At 37.9% G+C, this 24,651-nt stretch overlaps 1 protein-coding gene across 9 annotated transcripts in view; it reads left to right on the top strand.

Moving 5' to 3' along the window:
- Positions 1–24,651, top strand: part of Ca-alpha1D (Ca[2+]-channel protein alpha[[1]] subunit D) — a 66,919-nt gene that overhangs the window by 25,726 nt on the left and 16,542 nt on the right. For 5 of the 9 annotated variants that reach the window (XR_016139763.1, XM_089078987.1, XM_089078986.1 and 2 more), the window contains exons 5-25: positions 1,246–1,352; positions 1,566–1,718; positions 3,474–3,670; positions 3,923–4,026; positions 5,650–5,813; positions 6,434–6,536; positions 6,837–6,982; positions 7,103–7,176; positions 8,050–8,201; positions 8,397–8,514; positions 8,596–8,688; positions 8,862–8,982; positions 9,137–9,228; positions 11,765–11,937; positions 12,776–12,921; positions 13,095–13,209; positions 13,346–13,475; positions 13,565–13,731; positions 13,999–14,086; positions 14,748–14,855; positions 21,447–21,554. Coding sequence is in view for 8 of the 9 variants with exons in the window: in XM_089078987.1 (XP_088935113.1) it covers positions 1,246–1,352; positions 1,566–1,718; positions 3,474–3,670; positions 3,923–4,026; positions 5,650–5,813; positions 6,434–6,536; positions 6,837–6,982; positions 7,103–7,176; positions 8,050–8,201; positions 8,397–8,514; positions 8,596–8,688; positions 8,862–8,982; positions 9,137–9,228; positions 11,765–11,937; positions 12,776–12,921; positions 13,095–13,209; positions 13,346–13,475; positions 13,565–13,731; positions 13,999–14,086; positions 14,748–14,855; positions 21,447–21,554 (2,659 nt within the window). In the remaining variant the exon portion in view is untranslated. The remainder of the gene's footprint in view (positions 1–1,245; positions 1,353–1,565; positions 1,719–3,473; positions 3,671–3,922; positions 4,027–5,649; positions 5,814–6,433; positions 6,537–6,836; positions 6,983–7,102; positions 7,177–8,049; positions 8,202–8,396; positions 8,515–8,595; positions 8,689–8,861; positions 8,983–9,136; positions 9,229–11,764; positions 11,938–12,775; positions 12,922–13,094; positions 13,210–13,345; positions 13,476–13,564; positions 13,732–13,998; positions 14,087–14,747; positions 14,856–21,446; positions 21,555–24,651) is intronic. The other 4 variants (XM_089079008.1, XM_089078990.1, XM_089078993.1 and 1 more) reach the window with 3 other exon arrangements.

The following is a 24,651-nucleotide window of genomic DNA, read 5'->3' as shown; positions in this document are numbered from 1 at the left end:
CCCAACTCCCACCACCAATTAGTACTTCGCGGATTGCTTCTACACTGTGGAATTTACATTGTTAACACGCGCACGCCGTTATACGCCGCTAATTATCGCTGGAAATTTTACGAAATGACGCTTTGCCTTCTTGAAAATAATGAAAATAACGCCATTACCCCTCCTCGACGTGGAAAAAAGAGGAAGAGAGAAAAAGGATTGCGGAAGCTGCGTTGACGAAGGGTATCAAAAATCATTAAACGCGATTACAAAACATTCGTTGCCATGCGTTATTGTACAAGCCAATTGGACGTCGGCGCGGGGAAGGGGGGAAGAGGGATTCCGGCACCCCTTTACGCAATTATTACTATTACGATACTACCCGTGGCATGCTATATATAATAATGGTACCCTATTTACGCGAGATCATTGATTTTTTTATGGAATAAAGGGAAGCCCACGTACGCGCGTGTAAGACACCAAGGAGTTTGATAAACAGAGCATATCGGCCAACCCTTCGTTGTTTTCCCAGTTAATGATCCGCGACGCGAGTTTATTTCCGCCAGCGAAATCCACCCCGAATCACGGCGGGCTCGAATCGACAGGCGTAATTACCTGTTTCGGAAACGGGCGTTTCACGTACACTTCGGCTTCCTCGGCCGTCCGATAATTTCATCGTTGTCGGTTAACGACACGGCGAATCGATCCGTCTTAATATCCCACGAGGGAGAACATGCGGCACATCCATCCTTCCCCTCCCCCTCCCCTTCGAATCGACCATTACGTGGGGGGGCCATTATTCAAATGACACGGAGTCTAATGTACGTGGAAAAGGCGGTCGCCGATAATATTGGAAATTGTCTCGTCGGATTCGATCGTTTCCTTCTGGTCGACGATTCACCCTTCATCTCGGCTCGTTTACGATAACGTTGCGTCTGCGCGATACAGAAAAATTTGCACGCGTCGGAGACAAAAAGATACCGTATTTTCTCCTTCTTAACGGGAAAGTCTCGTTTGCTGACGGGAAAATTTTTCTTTTTCCTCCTCCCCATCCTTTTTTACGTGTTCTCATAAATGTTCTCGTAAATGCCGCCACACGGTGTTTATAGTGCTATTAGCCTTGATACATAAAGCTCTTTTCTTCAGGGACAAATTACGTCCCGGGAAAATGACTTTTGCAGCCTTTACTATCAGGTCTCCATTTTATCGTCGAGTCATTAATCCTCGTCTGTTGCATGGAAACATTTTTTGCGTTCCTCCTTGCAGAATGATAAGCACGGTGCTGACGATACTCATGAAGGAGGGCTTTGACGTCAAGGCCTTAAGGGCGTTTCGTGTTCTGCGTCCTCTCAGGCTGGTTTCCGGTGTTCCAAGTAAGATGTTCCGTTCAAAACATTGATATAAAGTAATTGAACTTTTTTCATTTACGCAAGATAAGGGAGATTAAAAATTCATTAAAGATCAGGTTATTAAAATATATAAATGTTAATAAAATCATACAGTCATTTTTTCGCTCGAATGTATTATTTAGAAGATTAATGCTAGTAATAATTATATAATTGATAGAGATAAATTCATCTGTCTAGGTCTTCAAGTGGTCCTAAACTCTATTTTGAGGGCGATGGTACCACTTTTGCACATTGCTTTATTAGTTCTCTTCGTCATCATCATTTACGCCATCATCGGCCTCGAGCTGTTTTCCGGAAAGATGCACAGAACGTGCAGGCACAACATAACTGGTAAGTGCGTGTTTCAAGAATTCTCCGAGAAAAATTTTATGGACGATATGCCTGACAACAACGTTCTTCCATCAAACATATCGCGAATCGATGCTTTTAAATTTTTATTATCTTCTGAACCTCTTGAAACTTTAAAGAAATTTAATTTTGGTATTTTTAAAAATTAATTGTGCATTGCATTTAACGTGGTTCTATTAAATTCCTCTTAAAATTTAAGCTATAATTATTTTCTAAAACAAATATTTATCCTCGAAAGATTTTATATATACATTTTAATAACAGACAAGTACATATACATGGGTAAAAATATTGTCACTTTATATGATGTGACTTTTCTAAGAAAAACTATGATCGTTTCTTTCTTGTACATCTAAAAGATAATACTCGTTTATAATAATTTAAATAATTATGAGAACATCTATTTACCTCAAGATCTTTTTATATTAATTGAAATTACAAGAAATTTATCCGCATTTGCTCGCCATCAGGTGGCCGTAAAGAGTTAATGAGAACGGCGATGCGAGATGTCGCGGGACAGGTTGAATTATTGGGCAATTCAGTAGTTATTTCTAAGCGTCATCTCTTGACGATTGAAAAAAAAAAAAAAAAATCGACTATGCGTCGGAGCCAGAGAGAAGAAGAATCTGACGGCAGCAGTTCCCCGAGGGGAACTCCTGAGGCTTAGCCTCGAAACACACTTTTCGCCGGGACGGCTATTTTAGATATGATTCAACCGAGACATGGACGCGAAACTAACGTCTAATTATTATTAGCGCGAGAGGCGCGCGCGCGACTTGCGTGCCCCTCGCGCGACAAACAGCTGATTCACAGGAATGCGTAAAATAGCGTGCGGATGCCGTCGAGCCCGGGCGATGAGAGAGAGGGAGGGGGGGAGAGAGAGAGAGAGAGAGAAAGAGAGCAATAAGAAAGAGAATTCGCAATGTCCTCATCAAAGTTTGCTCTTTTACACCCGGAACTTTCTAAATCTAAAACTTTCTAAGCCTTATCCGTCCTAGTTTTTATATCTGCACGCAGAAACCTTCCAAGTTTGATTTTAATCAGACAATTAGAAGCGACTGTCTTAGCTACGTAGAATTCATTTCAGCATTAATTACTTAATACTTCGGTTATACTTGTGTGTGTATATTACGTCATACCATTTTTATATATTTAGACAAAGCACGAAGAGATTAAGCACCAATGTTAATAATATTAATAATCAATTAGAATAATTACTTTAGTAAGTTAAAATTAATTTATATTAATTAATCAGTATTTTAGCTGCGCTCTACCAATATCTCTCTCTCTCTCTCTCTGTCCTATTTATGCGCCATTAATACGGGGGAAGCCAAATAGCTAACAATTATGTCTATTATTTTAATTTGATAAGAGATGCAGATACGTGAACTGCCACGCTGGCCTAACGTAATTTAGAGTTTAATGGTGCCGCGTATTTAAAAGAGCACCCCTTTAATCAATCTATGTAGGTACAATATCGGGGAAGAGGCCGATAAATCGTGCTGGTGAGAAAAGATACTAGTCTCCAGCCGCTTTGCACACAGGTACACGTAGAAAAATGTGCAAACATTTTAACGCGATATTACGATACACGTCAAAGCCGTTCGCTCGACCGGCTCGAGCGAACTAATTAGAAGTTTGAAACACCGCGGAGTGTGCCGACCTTATTATCCCTCCGTGGTCGCCAGGGATTATCTAGCCAGGGATTAAAAGATTCGATTCCCCTTTATATCGCAGACGAGATGATGGACAATCCTGTACCCTGTGGCACAGGGGGCTACCAGTGCTCGCGAGTCGGACCCGACTTCCACTGCAGCAATAGGTTCTGGGAGGGCCCCAACTTCGGCATCACGAATTTCGACAACTTCGGACTGGCCATGCTCACGGTCTTCCAATGCGTCACCCTCGAGGGCTGGACGGATGTGCTTTATAACGTAAAGTCACTGCGCGCGTAAATGTTCACGCAACAATCATCAAATTCCGAACGAAAAGAAGCACCTTCCGATAGCGTCACGCTATTCACTTCTGTTCGTTGCGCACGTCGCCAATTTTATTTTATTTTTCTTTACCCGGTTATTCTATCTTTTTTTCTTTTTTTGCAAAGACACACGCTAACTTTAAATAAGACGCGAAGAAATAAGAATTCTTCGGGAAGCTAAGTCTCTTTGTAATTGCGTTTTATCTAGATCGAGGATGCGATGGGAAGTTCGTGGCAGTGGATATACTTCATTTCGATGGTCATCCTTGGGGCTTTCTTCGTGATGAATCTAATTCTCGGTGTGTTGTCCGGGTAAGTGTCGAGAGAAACATTCTCTTCTACGGACGGCTTTCGTCGTGGAAAAAAAGATAGAACGAAATTTGTAGCTCGCGATTCGTACTTGATTAAGTTAAGTCTCGCAAAATATTGTGAATAATAAGTTGAAAATCACAAACTTTGTCCATATAGATAAACGCGACATTTACCGATACAGGATAACAAGCTTTTGAATTTCCGCGATCCCTAGAGCGATCCTTGAAGGATCGCTCTAATCCGATGAAGCGGCTTATGACATCTATCCTGACGGAGTTCTGCAATCCTCGATAATAGGAGAGAGAGAGAGGGAGAGACGAGATAAAAATATCTCTTTCTTAGGTTGATACACATATACACACGCACACACTCCATTGCGTATCGGTAAAGGATACATGGTCAATCGAGGCGTGAAAACGGTATCGATGACAAGCGCGATTTAACTTCCTTCCCTTTTTACGTTTTATCCGCCGCTGAACGCCGCGCGCACAAGCACTCTCATTATCAGAAGCATCGCAAAATGCACGTTTGAGATACATTTCTCTGCTCGAGATCACTGCTCGAGTCGTCAAAACGTCCACGAAACAGCGGAGCGTATGTTTCTCAATGTCTCGGGATTTGATAGAAAAATATCGCATAGTAATCAAAAAGCAGTCACAAATTTTGATGAATTTCGCGTGTCAAATTATCTTTAACTTAACGAGATGTAACATTTTACACGTCAAAATTTATATTTATAAAGAAAAAAATTTGATCGAGATAGAAGCGCACATTTCTCAATGCCTTGAAATTTGATAAAAAAAATATTGCATAATAATCACGCTGTAAAAATAATTCTGTATAATCATTTCAAATTATTTTTAACTTATAATGAAATGTAACATTTTACATATCAAAATTCATATTGAAAAGGTATTTGATCGAGAGCACATGTTTTTCAATGTCTCGATTCGATTAAAAAAAGATTAAAAAAATCACGTTTCAAAAATAATTTTGGATGCATTTCAAATTATCTTTAACTTAACAAAGTACAATATTTTATATATTAAAATTCGTATTGAAATCGAAAAGAATTTGATCGAGATAAAAACGTATGTTTTTCAATACCTTGATTTGATAAAAAAAAAAAAATCGCATAATAATAACGTTGCAAAAATAATTCTGTTTAATCGTGCGCTTCAAAAAAATGATCTTTAATTTAACGAAAATATAACATTGCATGTAAAATCACGATCAAAATTCATATTGGAATTAGAAAGAGTTTTATCGAAATAGTCGTTCATCAAGAAGCGTCCCAGGATAATTAGATCCTTAGTGGCATCGCGGATCGCTACCATTCTGCATGTCATAACATAAAAGGAAAAAAACTGTGAACGTCAGAGGACAAACGTCGTCGCGTTTCGCTGGATGTCTCTCGATACGAATAGACACGCATTTACACCGCGCTCGTCCTCGTTCGAGCGAGATCGAAGAGGCGCGGGCAAATAAAGAAGATCCTTTTCACGCCCGCCTCGATTTCCGTTTCATTGCCTTTGAATGTTCCAATTACGCGGCGTCTCTCGCGCCGTACCTCTAATCACGACGCGACGCGATTGTACATGCACTTGTCCCGCTTTGGTGCAGTGAATTTTCCAAGGAGAGAGAGAAGGCGAAGGCGCGTGGTGACTTTCACAAGCTTAGGGAGAAACAGCAGATTGAGGACGATCTCAGGGGTTACCTCGACTGGATAACGCAGGCCGAGGACATCGAGCCGGAAACCGACGAGCCGAAAATGCAAGATGGAAAAAGTATGTATGCGCGAAAAGAGAGAGAGAGAGAGAGAGAGAGAGAGAGAGAGAGAGAGAGAGAGAGAGAGAGAGAGAGAGAGAGAAGTAAGAGAGCTGAAGCTAAGCGTATTCAATGAAGATAGTTTGGAACAATTTTATATGATACTTTTCTTTTATATACGGAAAGAGTAATTTTGCTAAATATAAATCTGAAAGACTAACTTTGCTACGTTATCAAATTAGTTGTTCGAGTTTAAATTAATTATTAGAATATAAAAAATTTTTACAATATTTTCATTGTATTTAAATGCTTCGTATAATTTTAATGGCCCAACAAAAATAATTTTCAAATCCTTGTCTGGCAAATTTTTAGATCTTGTAACAAAATTATTTCTTTCGTGTAAGGAAGAGAAAATATGAAGATAAGCATATACATATATATATAATAATTTTGGTGAAAGAAATGAATTTGGTTTAATTGCGACATATTTCGTGCAATTATGTAAACGCATGTGGGAGTGTGTAAATTAAATTTGAAAAGTTCACACCAAATCCAATTTCACGCGATGATATAACTTTTCCTCCCTAGTTGAAAGTATCTAATTAATTGACTGAGAGTTTAAACGTTTAATATCACATAGTTAAGCAGCAAAACGAAATAGAGAGCACGGACCAATTGGAGGGTGACGAGGAAGGAATCCAACAGGAATCCGTTTGGAAGAAGAAGAAACGGGACTTGGAGAGGTAATCGCGATTTCGTAAATCGCTTAAAATCGATCGGTCTTAGAATCGTTCAAAATCTACCGTTTTAAGAAACAAATAGTCTCTCGCGATGGTCATGGTCGCGGATATTTCGACGAGTTCTCAATGATAGACTTCAGAAAGCTCTTTCATCGAAGCACCGTTGCGCGTATCAAGGAAATGGTAGAGATCAAAGCGTCATTTATTTGACAAGATTATTCGGAGATTCGCGAAGCGTTTGTGTATACGAGCGAGTGTGAAGTTTGAATTACGCGACGTATTGTAACGGGGGAATATTCGCAGAGTGAACAGGCGAATGCGAAGAGCCTGCAGAAAGGCTGTGAAGTCCCAGGTCTTCTATTGGCTCATCATAGTTCTGGTCTTCTTGAATACCGGTGTTCTCGCCACGGAGCACTACAATCAGCCGCATTGGTTGGACCGCTTTCAAGGTAAATATCGTCTCCCCCTTATTCCGCGGAAATAATACCGACTTGTTGTTCGCCTTTAATTATAAATCCGTCCCTTTAGCGATGCGTTTCGTAACGCGTGTTTCTTTCTTTTGTCACCAGAGATCACGAACATGTTTTTCATCGTACTGTTCTCCATGGAGATGATGTTAAAAATGTACAGTTTAGGATTTCAGGTGAGCGATATATACACATTCCTTTTGGTGTTGGAATATCGGTGAAATCAATAAACATCGATATGACATTATTGAATTAATTGATATTCATACACATTATTTATAATTTCATGTTCATGATATATGTTTTTATTGATAAGAATAAATGTGAATATTTTGTTAAGGATATATTACATTTATTTTTATTTACAATGAAAAAATGAAAGAATTATAGATTATTTTAAACCGCATTTAAAAGAAATACAAACAATTTGTGGCAGTTTAAAACTTGGATCAAAAATTATTTAAATATAAAATAGAAATATAATTAAGAAGTAATGGCAAAAATCTCAACTTTTTTTATATATGAGTATTTTTAGTATTCCAGGTGATTAATGTAAAATTTTATTGCGATACAGAGATTAGTTTTTTTTAGTTTATTTTACAAATAAAAATTTAATTTTATTTGTACCACCACTCAGTTCATTTGTACCCTTAATAAAAATTTAATTTTTATTTATAGAATAACTAACTCTCGCAATGAAACTTTAATAAATAATTTTGAATATTTAAACTATTTATATAAAAAAAAATTGAGATTTTTTTAAAAAATTATTTCTTAATTACATTTTCATTATAAAGCGCACTTATACTTATTTATTTAAATAATTTTCGATACAGATTTTAAACTTTTTGTATTATTTTTAAGTGTGATTTAAAATAATCTGTAGATTCTTCATAATCTTTTCATTGTAAATATAAAAATTAGAATAAATGTAATATATAAGTTGAGTAAAAGAACACATAAACACACCTGATAACACATGATAACCACATAACACTCTGTCTTAAGTATCTTTTAATTCTGAGGCCTCTTTAATTTTTACTTCGCAGGGTTATTTTGTCTCGTTGTTCAATCGTTTCGATTGCTTCGTCGTGATCGGCTCGATCACCGAAATGATACTTACACATTCACGTGTGATGCCGCCTCTTGGCGTTTCCGTACTCCGTTGCGTCCGGCTGCTCAGGGTATTCAAAGTAACAAAGTAAGTAGAGAACCAAATCTCTTCGAGACGTAATTTGCAAGATTGAGTCATCAGTATTCATCACGTAACAGTGGACACAATATTTAAAAAAAAAAAAAAAAAAAAAAAAAAGAAAACAGCAAAATAAAATTTCATATTCGAGAGGAAATGCGCGATAAAAAAATGTGCGAGTCGTGTTTATCCTTTTACTTGCAGATATTGGAGATCACTGTCGAATTTAGTGGCCTCTTTACTGAACTCGATACAATCGATCGCCTCACTGTTGCTCCTGCTTTTCCTTTTCATTGTGATCTTCGCTCTTCTGGGCATGCAGGTAGATTTTAGCGCGAAGCACATTCGTAACGACGTAACGAACGTCCTTCGATTTATTCTTCGATATCTATCCTTTAAATAGGTCTTCGGTGGAAAGTTCAATTTCAGTGACAGTGAGGAGAAGACACGTCACAATTTTGACAGTTTCTGGCAGAGCTTGCTCACCGTGTTTCAGGTACGTAATCGTCGTCGACGAGGAGGACCTCGAACGCGAGTCTATAAAATCGCGTTCGCGAAATTGCGCCCTTCTGATTTATTACAGATACTTTGACTTCACCCCTTTATTTCTGCGTCCCTATTTTTTTCGCTCTAAAAATAATTAAACACGCTCGGCTTCTGCATCCCCAGATATTAACCGGCGAGGACTGGAACGCTGTGATGTACGTCGGGATTCGAGCTTACGGCGGCGTCGCCAGCATCGGCGTTCTCGCCTGCGTTTATTTCATTATCCTCTTCATATGCGGCAATTGTATCCTTTATCGAAAAGACGACGAAACAACCCTTCCCCCGTTCCCTACCCCTCTCGCATTAAGTCTCGCGAGCGTCAACTCGCTCAGTGTAATATATCGATTCGGTCTGATTTAATAAATTTTAATCGATCCTTGACGAAGATAGCAACGCAGATATCCTCTTGAACGTGTTCTTGGCTATCGCCGTTGACAATCTCGCTGATGCGGAGTCCCTGACTGCCATCGAAAAGGAGGCCGAGGAAGAGGTGAGTTTGATCGTACATACGATAACGTACATAGACACATAATGTAGTAGATTGCCGATAATTTTGTGAGCGCCAGACATAATAAAAATTTGATATCTATACAATGCTTCGTTAGATTCGCCTTACTCGCTTGCCAAAATGTTAAGAAAATTATTTTTTCTCCATTTTTCGAGACAGATAAGGATTTTCTCATTGACAAAAACATATTCTTAAAATGTAAATTATATTTTTTCAGAGACAGTACGTTTAATAACTCCCGCTGCTATTTGTAATAACAACGTATCGGAATGTTCTTTATATAGCAGCTTGTTTTTTTTTTTTCTTTATTCCAGTGACATACTTTCCGCTCCTTCCATTAAATTAATGAAAAAAACATAATCGCGCTGTCTCTCGATGTAAGAAGGATCTTGATATCAAAGGCCGTGGAAAGCGATGAATTCGAGTGCGCATCGCCTTACTGCAAAATCGCGTCAGCTCTCTCGTCAGCGAGTCGTTTCTCGCGGGATTTCCATAGACGATCAGGCTAATTCGGTCTTTCGAGAGAAGTGCGTCTTTATGTGCAAGACATTTGCGAGAAATGAATATCGCGATATACGTATTGCGGACAATGCGAGCCCGCTCGAATGAACGCTGAAGGCCGATGTCGACAGGACGGCGCTTATCCTCGAGTGAGAGTAAATGAACGTCGCGCGTTTAACGCTCGCGCGATATAAAGGGCGATAAAGAGGGCCGCTCCGATTTTCTTTCTCTTCGACAAGACTCCACCGCGCGAGAGTGATCGTCCCGATAATAATATATAATAATATTGAATCTCAGCCGAGAGAGGGACATAGTTCTTTTGTAACGAGAGACACCCTAATAATGTCCAGAGTCAAGTATATAGAATCCTATTTACCTTTAACGACCGACAACTTCATCAATCTCGAGCTCTAATTTTATCCCAAGGCCATAAAATTGACCTGAGCGAATTGTAGTGGACAAATTAGTACGAACGTTACACGGAGATATTCGAGAATTGAACGTGCAACACCGGGCTTCCCTCATCGAATGTGCAGCCGTTGCAATTCACGAAGTTACGCAACGCAATTTTATTCGTAAGATAGTTTAAAACCGCAACAGCGAAGTTCGAAAGCTGATTAATCACACCGGTATATAACGACCAAACAACATTGTGGAAAAACTGTTGATTGCATGGCGAAAATTATGGTCGCGTGCGTTTCAAGCGTGTATTTCTCAACGTACAGCCCGTTCCGTTCATAAATACATCTCACGCGTTATCTAATATGCACAGTTTTCGCACATATTTAACAGTTTTTTAATTATTATATATCAAATATTTTTTTGTAATTATCACAATTGTATAGAGGAACATATAATTTATATATAAACATTTACAGGCCGACAAAATTTTAACAGTAGAAATATACAAAACAGATTTATTTGGTCATGATAATAATTATCATAATAATTATTTTTTGAATTTATATATATATATATATATATATAATTATTAGACATCAAGAGGTCCTTGACCGAAAACTGCCGGACTGTATGTTTATAATGTTAAAATATATAATTTCTCTCGACATTTCCCTTTTTGGTGATAAAAATGGGGCTGATGTATAAAATTGAATATACAAAATTAAATTATTTACCAATAGCCAATTTTATAAGCAGTAAAAAATGTTTATAGCTTCATCATAACAGCAGCTGCACTTTCGAGTTACAATCGGATCATGCTAATAAAAAAGTTTATTGCTCCCCTCTCCTCTTTCTCTCGCTTACATCGAACTTTTTACTGCGAATATTAATATCGCGTTTGTCTTTCGATTTTACAAAACGTAGAAAGTGATATTAATGAAATGTTTCCTTGTAAACAATGAACAAATTTGGCCTTACAATGACGAAATGTAATTAACTCGCAAATTTGGCAAATGTGCTACGATATAATAATAAATCAAATATTTGTGTGTGTACTAATTTATGTTAACATTTGCGAATGCATGCATTAACAATGTAGAAAGAGCTTTACACAATAACGATATTAATCGTCGGAAAACAATATGCGCTACTTACAGAATGTAATTAGTCCGAGAAAGATAGTTTAATCAACATTATTTAACATAAATCCAAAACTAAATTTTGTATCCTTCGATAAATTTTTCAAGTCATAATTAAGATCAAATTAAAAATTTCATCAAATTAAAAATTTCATCAATTAGTTTAAATATATAGACCTGATTTTTAATACATTAGACAATATCCTGATATTATTATTACGAAATTATGTAATTCATAAATTATAATAGAATTTTAAGAATTTACGGACTTTAAGAATTTATAGAAAACATGTAGGAGAAAAATTTTTTTAATTTTACAGCTTTATATACATAAATTATTTTATTTCGTTAAATATTATTCCATTTCCTGAAATTTACTGCTGATTTATCATCTTGCTACTAATTGTGCAATCGACTATTGTTTTTGATCAAATCGAATCACTTGGCAAATAACCACCCTTCTCTATTCTATGCAGGCGGAAAAGAATAAGTCTCGTAGCGGTTCACCGACAAGGGACGAAGTCAGCGGTGAAGCTGGCGACGATGGTGGCGAGGGGACCGGTGGGGAGGACGAGGGTGCCGGCACAGATCTCGAACACGACCCTAACGAAACAATGGAGGACTACGAGGCCGCACTCGATACCGAAACGTAAGCCTCTGTCATAACGCGACAGAAGTTGTAACGTAACTATATGCGTTATTACATTAACGAGATTGGAGATTATTACGTTACCATCATTCCTTATGCAACATTATTACCTGTAAAGCTTGAACCTCTGTTAAGCTGGAACCCCTACCACCGCCAATACACACACACACACACACACACACACACACACACACACACACACACACACACACACACACACACACACACACACACACACACACTTTGTTATAAGGGGTTCAGCTGGCCCTCCAATTTTGAATGTGATTTTCTGCTAAATGGCTGGAGCAATAAAATTCAAATTAGAACAACAAAGTAGCACATAAATAATACTCAATATTTTGATGAGTGCAAATTTGATTTGCGATAGTAAGGGTTCCAGCTTAATAGAAGTAAAGCTCGAGGGGATACGGAAGGTTCAGGGATTAAAAACATGCAGCGTTTGTGATTTATTATTGCTATGCACTACATAAATTATGCATTCTCTTTTTTTATTTTTTATCTTTAAGCCAAATTCGTTTGAAAGCTTAATAATATTGACGGTTAGTCAATATTATTATATCAGATTTTCAATATTATTAGATTTCAATATTATGTTATTAAAAATAATCAATATTTTTATTAAATATTATATTTTTGAAAAAATAATTTTATTTTCTTTCTCCTGAAATACATGATGATGTTTTGTTTAAATAATTTAATTATCTCTTCTATATTCCGACATATTTTTAAGAAATTTATATTGGCGGGGCCAAGTCCGTAAAGTGACATTTATTGTAAAAAAAGCATTTGTGTTGAACAATTATCTCTAATTACGCAGGTCGGAGAAAAGTGAAGATATGAATACGCACAAAGTGCGACTCAACGTTGAGTCCGACGAAGAGGAGGAGGAAGTGGAGGATGAGTGGCTAGAAAAGAGGCGAGAAGACGAGGAGGAAGGAGAAACTGAGCCAGAGGAAATGCCAGGTATGGTCGTTAGTCTGACTTTTCTATGTTTCAGGAATTGAATAACAAAAACTGATCTCGTTTTATCGTCTTAAGATCTCGATAAACAGAATTCCTATTAACAGAATTATGAGGCGGATAAGATATAATGCGATACTTATAAAAACAAGGAAAAAGACTGATTTCTTTTCCAGATGACGGACAGACAGTGACAGCTAGACCACGAAGAATGTCCGAGTACAACATGGCCACCAAAAAGGAACCGATCCCGGCCGGTTCGGCATTCTTCATTTTTTCTAACACGAATAGGTACAGAAGCCTTTTGAAGTATATTTCATCTCGGTCGCCGAGATAAAAAATAATTTGATCAAACTTTATATTTCTCGAATGTCGCTTTGCAATCAGCCTCTCTTGATCGTATTTCTTCTTACTCTGCGTTTCGCAGGTTTCGCGTATTCTGCCATTGGTTCTGCAATCACAGTTACTTCGGCAACGTGATACTGATCTGCATTATGATTTCCTCCGCCATGTTGGCCGCCGAGGATCCACTGTCAACTTCCTCGGAAAGAAATAAGGTATTCAGTTCGCGTTAAAATTCAAGGGATTGTCTTAGCTAACTAAATCTTTAAGATAGATAATGTGAAATAACTGATTTGTGTTACAGATGCTGAGCTATTTTGACTACTTCTTCACTATTGTCTTCACAATCGAAATCTGCCTCAAAATGATTTCATACGGCTTCATTATCCACGAGGGCGCATTCTGCCGGTCGGCTTTTAATCTGCTCGATCTTCTCGTCGTTTGCTCCTCTCTCATTTCCATGACAGTCAGGTATAATATTCATTTTATCTTATGGTAGTATATAATAATTATATAATGTATAATTATAATCAAGTATTAAGATTTACAACTTTACGATCAATTATAATCATGCTACTTTTCATGACATTTGTATAAAAAGAACGAAAGATGAATGTTGTTAGAGAAGCAGAATTTTGTTAAAAAGAGTTTAAGTGTCCAAAAGACAAAGAGCCTCGCTCTAGAGGTATAATTTTTTTTTTTATCATATCTGACTGCGTTGTTGTTTATTGTATATAGCAGCGGCGCATTCTCTTTCATCAAAGTGCTTCGAGTGCTTCGCGTACTGAGGCCGCTGCGTGCCATCAATCGCGCCAAGGGATTAAAGGTATATCTCTTTCATCTTTGTCTCAGTTATCTCTAAGAGTCCGCTAAAACTGGCCCAATTCACAGCATACGCCCTACCGTAGTTCGTAACAATAACGCCACAGAGGCATAATGTACCGTAATGTCCACAGCTAGCTAGATTAAAGAGTCGTTCCCGTTAGTTCGACGTTGATCGCAAAAAAAAAATGGCGGAAGAGCGCCGAGATAACGTCGAAAAAATCGCGTTAACGACGAAGCGAGATATTTTCATCCCGAGAATTCTTGTTACGCGAGAGTCGACCTATGAAGCGAGAATTTATTTACTAAAAAAAAAAAAATCGATGAAATATTATTTATTTAATTTATTTCCCGGACCGATATATACGAAATTAATGCGACAATACCTCCATAAATTTCTACGTTGCGAAAAGATATCAAAAGACGTACTTCATAGATTTAATAAAGAAATTTATCTCGAGTATGCAAACTTATGTGTTATTGTTTAAAATCTTGAGTTCATATTTCGTTCGATCTCTAACGAAGAGAACGAATCGAATTTGACGGCGACAATGTACAGTATTAGAGATGACGAGATATGAAAATAGGCGCGGCGCGACACTTGTAATTTCCATCTCTCTATCACAAAGGGCGAGTATATATTGTAATTAATATTGTGAACCCAGCACGTAGTACAGTGCGTCATCGTAGCGGTAAAGACTATCGGAAACATAGTCCTCGTCACCAGCCTCCTGCAGTTCGTGTTCGCCGTCATTGGCGTACAGCTCTTCAAGGTAGGATTATCGGGCCCTGATACTGACACGGCCCCGAGAAAAACTCTCCTCCGAGCCTCTTATATAGTATATACTAGAGTGGCATAATATTACCAGTCGATACCCTACAAACACCCCCTCAGAAACCCTCTTAAAAATCTCAGCCTTAATCCACCCCTGTCTTTCTGTCTCTCTCTCTCTCTCTCTCTCTCTCTCTCTCTCTCTCTCTCTTTCTCTTTCTCTTTTTCAAGATCCGACTTCGGTATTTGTTCATTCGTTTATCCACACATTTTTCAAATGCAGCCAAGCCATAAATTTAATTCACCATCACCAAATTCATCACTACTACTGCGACTACTGCCTAGTACTCTTGGTACGCCTTTGCTCGGCAGTTTCTTCGACGATTATTTCCGCCCTTGTTGCAAAAGACGCGCGGTTACATCTCACGGACCGCGCGATTAATTTTACAAGCTGTTACAAATTCGCATGAATTTTTTTGTCGGAGTAATTCCGCTGAGAAAGACACGTGACTGGAAAAGATTTTCCAAGACTGTTTCCCGAGTGGACATCGAAGACTGATGACACGCGCGTTCAAGCTTCCGCTTAATAATTAGAACTAAATCTTCTCATCATCGATAATTATGTGTTTCCCATGAATCCCCTGCACCGCTCCTTGGGTTTTGCAGATTTTTTTAACACGCGCACGTGATTTTTACGATTTTTATCACCGTTTTCCGCACCTGACACACGTGTGTGTGTGTGTGTGTGTATATTTTGCGTAAGTTTCATCTCATGATGATTGTCACAGAAAGCTTTTCGTAGAGAACCTATTTCGTTGCTACAGCAATATCGTTATGGATCGCTGGTTCGCGTGAATGAAGTGACGCTCCGCGCAAAGCTGCGGAATTAACGAACGCATCGTCCAATTAAGAGAACATCTATATCTCCGACACATCGATAACGATCGATGCGTGTGTGTGCGCGCGCGGGCGCGCGCGCGCAGGAATGACACGTGGAAAATAATCGTCGAGGGGCGCGAGTGCAAAGCGAATGTTGTTTTCTCTGACAGATGCACCTCTGGGTACCTCCCCTGTGAAACAAGCTGTCTTTTGCGTGTAACTTTACTCATAATTAGACTCCTTGTCTCCCCGAAACCCCTCACTAAGACCACGATTGTGTTTTCTTTATTCCCACTGTACATAAGATCTTTTGTGTCGAAGCTCCCGGTTTACCGGAAGTCAGCTTTGACCGTTTGCCTTTGTTATCCGATAAATCGATTTTACATCGACGTAGCTCGTTCGACTCGATTCGACGCCGATATCGAATCGTTTATTTTGCCATTACGTTATTCCTTTAGATAATATGTTTATAAAAATCTAAATCGACGTCTATTTAAAATTAGAAAATTTAATAGAGGAGAGAAAATTATTATTTTTTTTTTTTTCTTTATTAATGGAAAGTGTGTCACGCTATAAGAGTATACGATAAAATTTACAATAAAATGCGATGTAGATTATCGTAATTTTGAATGCCTAATTACTTTCATTGAATTTTATTTTGCTGCATCAAGTACTTAGCCCAAGGCTAAGTGCCTTAAAACTTTGGACGAACGCGCGAGTTTCATTTAAAATTTATCCGACAGACTTTGTCGAGTCAGTCAGATTATTTACACGTTATGGTGCTGCATTTATGTTTAAATATAGTAGAAATAACGTGTGTGTCTCTGTCTCTCTCTCTCTCTCTCTCTCTCTCTCTCTCTCTCTCTCTCTCTCTCTCTTCCTTGGCTTGATATGAAAACAAATTTGGAATAATAGTTTTCACCGATATTTATGTGAAATGTAATCTAGTGTTTCCTTGGTTATGCACGATTCTATAATTTGAAATTGTGATAAAATTATTTCAACACACATGTTGTTTCGAACAAGTTTTCAGAAATTGCATTAAAATTGAATCTGTAAAGAACAAAAAATAAATAAATAAAAAGAAAAACAAATATCCTTTTCGCGGAACTGTTATCCACAAAAATGAAAACGATCCGAGAAATATCGCAGCACTTCATAACACTTTTTTCAATATATATGAGAATATATGATTTTATTTAGAATTAAAGGGACAGTTTTGTTATTGATACAATTTTTAATTACAAAACTTTTTTATGTATATGTTTCTTTATCGCTTCAGTTTAATTTCGATTATTTCTATTGCATTCAGAACTTCTGCATCTTGTTTAGAATATTTTAATAAACGCAATTTGTGAGAAATTATTCTGTATTTTAAAAAAATAATTATATGCAAAGCAAAAATAATTGTAGCAATAAGAAATAGTTTACATGCAGCGAATAATTGCGAAAAGCAAAAATTTGATATACATAAAGATCAAAATAAAAGATCAAATGAAGCAATTAAAATTTTTGAGCAAAATAAGCAAGATGATGATTTTTTTAATGAAAATAAAAATTGATAACTACTGTTTTCATATTTTTCCATTGATTATAAACTATATATTTGTTCTGTGATAATTATGTTATCGATGACAGACCGCGTTTATCCAATTGTTATTTATCTGAATTACTCCATTTGTCTCGTTATGATAAATCTCGTGCCACGCCGATGTAATTTAATATACAAATGCATATATAGTGAACGAGTGACTGGGGGGGGGGAGATGAGACAGTAACTCAAAAGTAGATCAGAGGATCGTCGAGTGTAAACAAAAAAAAAAAAGAGAAAGGAAAAGCGGCTTTACGCAAAACCTAACATGCCTTTGCTCTTTCGGCATTGGCTTTCGTTTCTTCGTTTTTTACTCCCATCAACTGGACACCTACGATATACCTCCTATATTATATATTATAGATCTCTCTTTCTCTCTCTTTCTCCCTTTTGCCATCATGAGACTTTTGCTGCTCGAAGACTTGATAGATTACATCGCTGCTGAGACGACACGAAACAATCATGCACAGAAATTCACATGTCAATTTTCTCACATCACACATATTTATAGTGCATGAAAAATACTCGACCTTTACTCCCGGAAATTTTTATGTAAAGTTAAACATTTGGGTTAAATTAACAATTATAAAAAAGAAAAAGAATCGTGCGATCTGATCGTCATCTCATGTGATTTCTTTTTGGAAAAAAGTTGAAGAACAAAGATTTGGCGATATGAATGAAATAAGTTTCAAAGTGATAAATGTCTCAAATAACCTACCATAAAATATTTGCAAGTTAACTTTTTTTACAGAAATAAAAACAAGTCTGAAAATTAATTACTCTTTATAGTTGTTAATTTGAGAATTTGATCGCACTCGTAATGTTTACTTATAAGAATTATTTTAAATAAATAAGAAATTTAATTGCTTATATGATTTTGTATGAGAATGTGAATATTTTTTGATGCACTATAGATTTAAGGGGCAGATCGGTACTCTGAAAATTGAAATTATGAAATTAAATTAACAGAAAATCGAGGAATATATGCTGTCTCGGTATATTTGAAACATTTTCATCTTTTTTTGAGATGTACGTTTCGTACATGCTTAGAAAAATATGCAAAATGATTCTAATGACGTTAGTATCTAGCGTTTAGATCTTGTATATACTATATAATATAAACTGAAGAATCTGCTTATAAAAATATATAGCTGCTTTTATTCAAGGCAATTTTTCAACGTTGCCGAGCGGTGCCGGCCTTCCCTACATATATAAACGCACACATATATACATACACATATACTCGCATTTACACGAGATATACAAGCAGTCCTCCAAGAGTATACTAATTCCTTTGATTTTTATATTTTTACACGCACACATCTACTCACCTACCAAAAAAGAAATTAAAAAAAAAAAAAAAAAAGACTCACGCAGACTTCGTGATTTTAAGACTGGTAGTAGAGGATGTTTGAGATTTGCATGCTTGTGCCGGTTAAGCATTGCAGTGATGTGTGCCGCTGCATTAACATGAGAGAGAAAGGTGGAGGAGAAGAGGAAAAAAGGGCACTGTTTTCTCGTAAGTTCTCCACTCGTCGCGGGACTTTCGCCGCCGGACAATCGAAAGGGGAAAAGATCACGAAAAGCGGTCCCTACAAGCGCGCACAGACCCATAATTGCTGCAAAAGGAAGCACCACGGCAATTTCCTTTTCCGTCCGTTTTCATAGACTTGGAGATCGTCGATCCCGATTGTCCGATTTCATTTCACTTTCAATGTGAAACGCTACGATTGCTGTCACAAGGCATTCCGCTATTAAAACGATGAAAAAAAAAAAAAAAAAAGGAATACAAAATGGTTTTGCGGACTATTATATTTTAAAATTGATGATGATTATTAAGGGCAAATTTGTGCAAAATCAAAAATGAAATTAAGATTTTCAAACTCAATATTTAATAAATATTTATTTGACGGGACACTCGAGATCGATGGAACTAGGAAATTCGAGTGAAGTCGGATAGAGTAAACTTGCTTATTTGCGAGCTCGATGGAAGCGGCTAGGCGAATCAATGTCGGTCAGGCTAAATCCGGCGTTGCAAATCGAATTTAATTGCATTCAATTTTATTTACGTATCCACCGCAAAACTTCTGCGACGATCGTTCTGCAATCACGGTAAATCCTTTATCGAACTTGCTCGCTTCTTCCTTGTGAAGTTCCTCAAATAGCTATTAATTTTCCAAGTACAGAGACTACGGAGCTTTTTAAAACGCTCGCGAACAAGAGCATCGCGATGCTTCGCAAGAGATATTAAAGTTCTCGATAAAGGATACGATCTTTCGTCAACAAACACGAACGACAGACACACGCACAAAGATAATATTCGCGAAGCTGATCGAGGATATCGGAATGTGGAATTCGGCGCTTACTAGTATAACGATAAAGGAAAACATAAAGTAACACATAGAAGATGGTAGAATAGTTGACATTCTAGAATATCTCTGTATATTTTTTAGCTTGTTCTGACTATATATATATATATTAATCTTAAGCGGAGATAAGTCGTTCAGCCCGACATTATATCTATCTATCTATCTATCTATATATCTATCTATCTCTATCTCTCTTTATCTATCTATATCTATATACATATACTATATATATATATATATACATATATTTCTCTCTCTATATATATATATATATATATATATATATACATATATATATATATATATATCGCTCGTAGTTTCATGTGTATCGATCGCCCTACCATCACATGCTCCCACACACGCACACACACACATGTTACACACACAAGTATGCGACGCAGTATTGGGTGTCACAGAAGTAGCTAAGAGCAAGCTAGCCCCGCGAGTTAATTCGCGAATGCCTGGTTTCGAGTTCTCATTCTACGAGAGAGGGTGACAATGCGTCGCCCAAAGAGGGTGCGCGCTACGATTACAATGTGCAGGCGTGAGAAAAGATATAAATGTTGCGGGCACCTGATATCTGGGCGAGTCCGGGATGAAACTTTTACGATATAGTAAGAATCTTCGCAAAGAGTCTCACATGCCAAAACGCGGTCTTCGTCACGAAGAGATCGGGATCTCACCCTCGAAAATTAAGAATAGCATATTCCTATTCATGTCGGACTTCCGTATAAAAATATACGACGACGTTTAAACTCGAACGAGAGAAAGAATACTTGACAATTGTATTTATGGCAAGATGATGTGTTTCGCACCGCAGAATACATTTTGCAGAATTTAGAGCATAGATTTTTTTTTTGTATGGAATTGTTAAAAATGTAAATATAATTTTATGACATTATTGAATTGGTTTCCTCGTAGAATTTCATTTAGATTGCTTCAACTTTAACTTTCAATTTTCGAGGTCTATGATATGTATTTGAAATGAAAACTGTTTACTAGCGACAAATGCAAGTTTCATCAAGAAGCAGTTTGAACGAGCGATCTCCCGCATGATCCACGAACGTAGCCGATTTACCAAGCATACTCGGTTTGATTATGCGTAAAATCAACTTTCGAGGAAACATCGAGGTTTCCCGCTCAAAAAAATCCCATAGGTGCATTGCCGAGAAAAAACATCTAGCACTGATGGGTTGGATGGATGGCGAGGGCTTAGTTCACGATGAGAAAAAAAAAAGAATAAAAAAAAAACAGAACCGAAGAGATAAAAGAACGAGAGATCGAAGATCTCCGAAGAGAAGAGAAGAATCGAGAGGCAGCAGAGAAACGCTGCGCAGCTTCCAAAGTGATTGATCAGTCGTGTATCGCCGCGCGTAAGCAATTTGTAGAATAAAAAAAAACACAGGCATCGCACAAGAGAGTATAATCGAGCTAGCGAGGCTGAACGCTAAACGAGCGACTGAAAGCGCGAACGAGACGATTAAGTGCAATAGAAACGAGAGTAGAAATCGAAATCGTGGCGAGAACTTCCATCACCCAAATGGCCCCACAGATCCCTAACTGTCTACCCGCCCGCCCCGCCCACCCGATCAACCCCCCCCCCCTCAGCCCCTTGGAGTGACGATACCCGGCCACCCTAAATTAATGCTACTCTATTTTTTTTTGTTCTCTCTCACTCTCTCACCACCCCACGTGTTCCCCGCTGTGCTCGCTCGCCCTGCTCGTCCGCAACCGAAAACGCTACGTGAAAAAGTACGTAGTGAAGTGTGTGATTGTCGCCATTAAAACGATCGGCAACATTATGTTGGTCACCTATCTCCTACAGTTCATGTTCGCTGTTATCGGGGTACAGCTGTTTAAGGTAAAGAGACATCCAGCCATCCACTTAGAAAGCTTACTAAGAGAACGAGATTGCGTTACCACACTCTGTCTCTCTGTCTCTCTCTCTCTCTCTCTCTCTCTCTCTCTCTCTCTCTCTCTCTCTCTCTCTCTCTCTCTCTCTTTCTCTCTGTCTTCTCTTTCCTCCCTATCTTCTGTCTATCTTCCTTCCCATGCACTCACGTTCACTTCCGTCGCCTGACGGCAAATTTCCGGCAGAACACCTTCGTCGACCGAATTTTCTTTAACGAAATACGGAAAGTGATGGAAAATAGTGCGAGATAGTCGTCACCTAGTAACGCAAAATCTTAATTAATTATAAAAAATATTAAATGTTTTTTTTTCTCAAATAAGTCTCATTTTTTACCACAAAATAATATTGAATTGTATCTGGTCACTTTTTGAATAATTTTATCTGAAATAATATTAATATTGTCATATATATCGTAAATTATTTCAATTTAAAATCAGAGTTATTATTATTTGTTAAAAGAAATAAAAAAGAGAATATAATTAAAAATAATGATAGAAAATTAATTTCCTTTGTCTGTTCACCGTGGAAATTTTTCACGGCATTTTACAATATCGTGATTCCCAATCTTCAATTTTTTTACGAATCTTTAGCAAAAAAAAAAAAAAAAAAAAAAAAACACGTAGCATATTTTACAACACTACCTTTTTTACATTTGCCTTATCATTTGGAAAAGATTAACACATTCATAAAGTTTGCCTAAGCCTGCTCCGCGAGCCTTCTCTCGTCTCACTTTATTTTTAACTTCACCCCAAACCGTGCGAGGGAACGTATCAGCAGCAAGGTACATTTTACAGTATCGGAAGCTACTCAGAACACGTTGCGAAGTTTCTAATGCAATAACGCGACGAACGATATTACGCGGACACGTTCCAACGAAGGAAACTTCCTTTCCGAAAGGGTCCTTCCGCCGCGAAATTATATCTCTGCCTCTGCGTGGAACGGGTGTTATCCGATTATCCGCGCGGCGTATCGATCATCGTGCCGTCGATCATTAATTATCGTGGTATCGCGCGCGATTCTGACGGCCGGAAGAACGTGGAAACGATGACGGATTATCCTACGGACATATGCACATGTGTCTCGTTGCTGTTGATATCTCTCTTCTCTCCCTTCCGTCCCCTGCCCCTTCCCCTCTCTCTCTCTCTCTCTCTCTCTCTCTCTGTCTCTCTCTCTCTCTCTCTCTCTCTCTGTCTCTCTATCTCTCTTTGTCTGTCCTTTTACGACACACCCTCGAGCACGGTAACGCTATTATTAACAATATAACGCTTTTAACCAAGAAAAACCAGGCGAGATTGTCGTGTAATTATCGTCAACGTGCAAATTATTATATATACTGTATGTATATATATATATATATATATATATATATATATATGTGTGTGTGTGTATACATACATATATAAATATACATATATCTATTTTATTTATATTCGTCACACAACCAACGATACGCATATCATATATCGTCATATATCGTACTCCACCCTCCTCGTTTATTATAGATACCCCTTAACCAGGCATGTCAGTTTCGCTATATGTGAGAATGAAGCTTTAATCGTAGTGCATGCTGGCCGTCCACGTGCACCGAAACCACGAGTTACACGCGACGACGTGACAGAACGAGGCGAATTTAGTTCACGGCACGCCTTTCCGAGGCGGAATAGAACAAATTAATAGCGAAAGTGGATTTATAAAGATTCCCATTGTTATCATCGAATTCGTTATCAATTTACCTCACATTTATAATTAATAAAAAGACACTAATGACGCATATTCTTATAAAAATTATTGCAAGTAAGTATCTGCAACAATCTTCGATCTTTCTCATTTAAAATTCTCATTTAAATGGCGAATTTCTTTTTTTCTTTTCTTTTACGTTTTCGCGAAAGTGGAAAATCAATCGTCTCGCTTTGCCACGGCCGGACATCAGTTTTCTCCACGACTCACACGATTCCACGAAGAAGCGTAGAGACTGTACTGGAATCTAGGGTTTAGATGAAAGATAGATTGTTCGAGTAGTAGAGAGATCACGCAGATGTTCGCAAGACAGCGTTGTGTTTCATAATCGCAAAGTATGAAATAGCGCTAAAGTTACACACACACGGCGCGGCCCGGGACGAGACTCGAGATGCATTAGCGGGTGGCTCCCTTTGGGGATGTACGCAGAGAGAAGTTGCCGACGTACTTCCGTGTACTTTGCGCGAGAGACTCCGCCGACTTTGCTACATACATTCATATTCACACTGCGGAAGCAGGAATAAGATTCGCCTGAGACTGCCGTGTAGACGGATTTAAAATCGATATCGCGCGCCGCCTTCGCGAAACTGCCGACTCCATTGAAATTCGCGATTAAACGCGACGAACGAAATTCTGTTCATTCTGCTTCCCCCGAGCTTATTAACAGTGACAAATGAGTCTGCTTGCATCGTGGCGATGTAACAGGAAGAGCAGATATTCAACAGAGACATGACGAAGTCAGATACCTCGTGGTTACGGTTCGCCCAACATGTTGCATGGGACTTGTCGGATACCTGTTTTTTTTTTTCTTTTCTTTTCTTTCTTTCCGAACTGCGCGAACGGTCGTTCCGATACGAGGCGAGGAAGGCGATTGTGATGATAATCGGATTTACAAGTCGCGGAATTTTCACATTCCTGTCTATCTTGATCGCGAATATGATTTCCCAGATCTTCGTGGAGTGATCCACGAGAATATTATCTTGCCAGAATACGAATTATATTTCATGTATTTCATTTAACTGTATGAAAAAAATTGTTATTTAGAAAAAAAATAAAATATGTTCAGTATGTTCGATTTGATGACAAAGCCGTATTGATTAAATGACATCCGGCGGAAAATATACGACGGAAATATGACATTTTTGCAGGATGGAACAATCAGTTAAATATTTCTTAGGAAGGCGATAAATTTAGTACGAAACGGAGCACTGGGTCGTCGATGTTGGACGCAACATTTAACGCGTCACGTGCCGAGATTAATTAGCATACATTCGAATAATAATTATTCGCGAGTATTTCACGCTCACGA

Source organism: Pogonomyrmex barbatus, unplaced genomic scaffold (genome assembly GCF_055798465.1).
Source record: "Pogonomyrmex barbatus isolate J1 unplaced genomic scaffold, ASM5579846v1 scaffold1, whole genome shotgun sequence".
Classification (NCBI taxonomy): Eukaryota; Metazoa; Arthropoda; class Insecta; order Hymenoptera; family Formicidae; genus Pogonomyrmex; species Pogonomyrmex barbatus.
Note: the sequence above shows the minus strand (reverse complement) of the source record. Positions and strands in the feature narration are given on the sequence as shown.